At 31.1% G+C, this 4,810-nt stretch overlaps 1 protein-coding gene across 1 annotated transcript; it reads right to left on the reverse strand.

The window, feature by feature from the left end:
• On the reverse strand, positions 2,808-4,371 carry LOC107624400 (transcription factor bHLH106). Its single transcript, XM_016326897.2, has 2 exons — positions 3,957-4,371; positions 2,808-3,637 (listed from the first exon to the last, which is right to left on the reverse strand). The coding sequence occupies exons 1-2, from the start codon at positions 4,233-4,235 to the stop codon at positions 3,200-3,202; spliced, it is 717 nt and encodes a 238-aa protein (XP_016182383.1). The 5' UTR covers positions 4,236-4,371; the 3' UTR covers positions 2,808-3,199.

The raw sequence follows: 4,810 nt of genomic DNA on the forward strand, positions 1-4,810 counted from the left end.
ATAAAATAGTTTTGATTATTCTGATGTTTATGTTTGCATCATTTGGAGATACAAAAATTTTTTAATATTTAAAATTCCATATGCTCAAATTCAATTCTATATACCATGTATTTCTTTTTTCTTTCTCTATTCTACAGTTTTTTTTTTCTTTTTTTCTTTTTGTTTCGGTCCCTAGTATATGAGTATATAGATTATAGTGTTACCTTTTGTCAGCTTCCTTTATGCACGCTTCTTTCTCGCGTGTTCTTTGGTGTTCACATTATTATTACATATAAATCTCAATACGTACACATTCACAATGCAGCAGCTATAATTCATGCCACCTATCTATATACATTATAGTCAGTTTTGCTTTTTCCTTTTTGTGATTGCTCTTCTTTCTCCTGCATTTTCCACAATTAATCCATTCATTCCCTAGTTTGTTGCTGAGTTTATAAAGCAATATTAAAAAAAAAGGGTTTTTTTTTTTTTAATTATTCTTCATGACACATGACAAAGATCGACAATTTTATCGTTGTGCTTTTTAATTGGTTTAACAAAAATATTGACTCGAGTTAAGATGAGGACATGAATTCAAGCTCTCCTAAGAATTAAACTTAAAAGTTATAAGGAGGCTTAGTAGAATGATTGTGATGAGAACCGAACTGATTTTAATTGGCTACAATTAACCTTTTCTTATGTAACACTACTATATATTTTGTGTCACAATGAGCAATGACACATACAAATTAAACTATAAGTTAATTTTGTTGTATACTTAGATAACATTTTAATTATATTATTTGTTGATTAATGATGGTACTATGTTTAACTTCACATCGATATATACATCAAAATATTCATCACTAAAACCCTTATTATTATTAGCCATAATTAGTATTATTATTACTATCATAATTGCACTACATTATTGTTGTTATTATATTGTTAGTGTTAAACAACAAAGCTAACTTTTAACAATAATCGCACTCACGATATCAGTAGAGGTGGGTTTATATGTTTAATCAAAGATGATAGAGAAACAGTTACTAATAAGAAATAAAAGTATTTTTCAATAATCAAGGACAAAAATATTGACGGGACAAAAGGTGAGGGACCTATTTGTCTTTTTCTTTTTATTTTATTTTTGTATTATTGACCGAAATATTCATTATCAATCACGATGTCCATTTTCATTAACTTATAGAAAATTTTTCAAAATTTCTTAAAATATTGGTTACAATAATTTTAATGGTTAATTTTAATTAATATATATTCTATATATTTTTTATAATTGAAATTAGCGATTAAAACACTTAAACACTGTTATTCCAAAAACATTTAAAATTCTTCCATCCCTTTAAGTAATACTGGTTCATTTACTAATATTTTAATGTAACTTAATTTAAAACTAAGAAAATTCAATAATTAAGAGGCGAGGACGGATTATAATGATTAAGAATCGATGGCAGTGAGACACAAATAATGAAGTAAAAAGCTTTTAACCTGCATGACTACCCTCACTAGTGCACTATGCTGGTCAACACTCAAGACATTCAAACCAATGATACAACATCTTACGTTGGATTCCAATAAAAATTGAACACTCCACTCTCCAGAGACTTCATCAAGGAAACAAATATAGTAATAATTAAAGGTGAAGTTCTCTATCTCCTAACACAGTTTTCTGTTTAATAATTCATTTTAAGATTTGAACTCAAAATGATTAAAAAGATAAGATGAATCTATCTCCTAACCATTTTGGTTGATATATATTAGGTTAATTTTGTTATTCTGATTAAATTATATCAATTATGTTAGGTGTATACTAAAATCAGTTACTAACATAAAATATAGAAAAATGTTAAAGAACTATCAATTTTTTTTTTGTTATCACTTAACCATGAATATTTAAAAGTATGGGATAAATTATTGTATTACAATATCTGAATATTAAATTTATTTTTAAATTATTATCATGAATTCTAAAAAATCTTGTTTTACAATAAGGTTTATGTTTGTTTAAACACTATATTATCTTTTCAATCAAAGAATAAGAAAAATTAAAGTAAAAAAAAATGAGTGGCAACATATAATTATAATAAGAGTCTTGCTAGAGAGTCACCGGACTATTTGTATAATGTGTACAATGGGCTATTGAGTTACAAAATGAACATCTCCCATACTATCTAGAATAACCATCTAAGTACTAGGGATAATAACTCTTGATCTTTCGAATCTAGAACTCTAATACCATGTCATGATACCACGCATCCCAAAAACTTCAGCTGATGGAAAAAGGTAACACTAATGATTATATCTCTAATACTCCCTAAACCTCCATTGTACACATTATACAAATATTGGCTCCTCATTCTTTCCCTTATAATAATCCAATCCAACTATCCATTTCTCCTTTACAAAGAGCATATAGAAAGTGTAGATATAGATTGTGATTTGAATTAAAAGGCTTCAATAATTTTTTGATTGTAGCTAGGCTACAAGAGTAGTAGTGATCCCTTTAGTTCATTTCAGCAGACACTACAAAACAACATTTTGGGAACACATTCTTCCACTTTGTCACTTCACTGTCACATACACTCACAACAACTGTACTGTGCTGTAACTGAAAACCTCAGCATTCTCATTAGAATCTAACCCTAAATATAAAACCCAGTTCCCAACATGTATGTATTTCTTCTCTTTTTCCTCCCAATTCTTAAGAATCAGTGTAATATATATAGAAACCGAATATGCCATTCTTTCTATAGCTTGGAAACTCACACAACCATTTGCTTTTTCCAGAGAATTCAGACAATTCAAATACATTATACAACTTGCACAATAATATTAATAACCAAAAACTACATTTCTTTCTTCAATTACACTAATTCTCAGTAAGATTCTTTGCCTCCTGTTTTTTTCTACTTGCATGCAAGGATCCACATCATTCCAAACATCATCACATAAACCCTAAATCTTAACAAATTAAATCTAAATATTTAAACCCCTTAATTAACCACCTTAACTAATTGGTCACTCCTTTTTCAAACTCTCCAATACTTTTGGACTATATTGATAAGACATTGGATGCTACATTTGAAAAATAAAATAAAAATCTGCATAATAACAAAATTCAAAGTACCTAACATAATTTCCCAATTAAAAAAAGAAAAAACACCTAATAATATATCTTATATGGGCGGTTAGAATTTGAATTTCATGATGAAGCAGGCGTGAATCTTCGATCCATGGCACGGCGTCGTTTGGAGCGATCGGCGGAACCAGAGCGTTCAAGCAAGGACCTCAACGAGTTCTGAAGAAAATGAATGGACTCTATGCTGTTGTGTTCTTTGTCGGCGGCAACCACCAGAACGTTGCGGGTTCTTCCGCCTAGGGTTGCCATTTCTGCCCTCAGCGTCTTCAGGTGCAGAGATTTGAGAATCTCTATGAGCTCCGGGATGAGATCGGAGCGGTCCTCGCAGCACAGGGAGGCCTTGAATATCAGCCCTCCGTGGCCGCCGTCTGCGGTGGAAAGGACGCTGATCTCGTCTGTTTCGGAGGGTAGGGTTTCGAATTCGGTGATTATTTCTGATGTTTGCTGTTTTAACTCTTTCACTCTCTGCACCACCTTTGCAAGAAGCGATGCTTTATCTGTCTGCACCATAACACAAATTACTATTATCTTCTTCAGATTTGTGTATTCTGTTGGACTGAATTTGTGTGCCGTGAGATGTTTTTATTGTTGTCATAGACTAAGATGAAAGAGTGGTTTAATATTTATTCCTTGAATTTATTAAAAATTCATATGCAGTTATCTTTATAACAAGTGTGTTGATGACTTGACTAACCTACCAAAGTTGGATAGATGATAATGAGATTAATTAATACTAACTTGATGATCCAGACTATGGATTTAATTGTTAAGAGTAAGAGAAAAATGGAGGCAGTATTGTAGTGTAGAAATAAGAAGAGACCTTGGAGTTGCAAGGGAGAAGAGTGCGAAGACGAGCAAGGTGGGAATTGATTCTCTCCCTGCGTCTCTTCTCAGCTTCCTTGTGGTTTCTGAGGGCAGCCAGTGCTCTATCTTGTTGTTGATGATGAGAGGCTTGTGTCTCTATGGCGCTCATGTTATCATCAGAGGACACCTGATGCTGATGATGATGATCCATCATCAACATGGCAGCAGCCGGGTAATACCCACCACCGGCACCGGCACCAAGCAGTTGGAACAGGTCAGAGTTGTTATGGTCCATGTTGGTTGTTGAGTTTGATGAGTGAGTGTGTGTTTATGAATGAATGTATAGTGTGTTGCGTTGAATGTTGAAAATGAAGGATATTGTGGTTATTATGATTACGCTTTTTGACTCACACCATTCCCACTTTGTCTTTCTTCAACATCATCGACTTCTCTTCTTCCTACTTAATCTTCCCATTGCCTTTCGGTGCCTATTTCTTTAGATAAGGAGATTAGAACATACAACTTCCAAATGAGTATGAAAAGACTATACCATTTGAGTTATAGTTCATTAGCCTTTTAGCGTTCATTTCATTCCTTATATTTTATTACATATTATTTTTGCGATAATAATAAAAATTTAATTTTGATAATGTGAATATTTTATACATTTACTTAATTATATTTATTTTTTAAAATAGTCATATATAAAGACTATTAATTAAAAAATAAGTATTTTTAGTGAAAATTTGAAATGGTATTATGTTATTAGATATATATATAAAATTATTTTAGGTTAATAATATATCAAAATTAAATTCTAATAACAATATATATCTTTACCAAAATTTGTTTTCTTATATACATCAAATT

The sequence above is a fragment of the Arachis ipaensis genome, chromosome B10 (assembly GCF_000816755.2).
Source record: "Arachis ipaensis cultivar K30076 chromosome B10, Araip1.1, whole genome shotgun sequence".
In the NCBI taxonomy this organism is placed as follows: Eukaryota; Viridiplantae; Streptophyta; class Magnoliopsida; order Fabales; family Fabaceae; genus Arachis; species Arachis ipaensis.

Excerpts from the sequence above, each read along its gene's own strand:
- LOC107624400 (XM_016326897.2), bottom strand. The coding sequence starts at position 4,235 with ATGGACCATAACAACTCTGACCTGTTCCAACTGCTTGGTGCCGGTGCC. Across the intron at positions 3,638-3,956 it reads TTCTCCCTTGCAACTCCAAG|ACAGATAAAGCATCGCTTCT; the intron begins GTCTCTTCTTAT and ends GTTATGGTGCAG.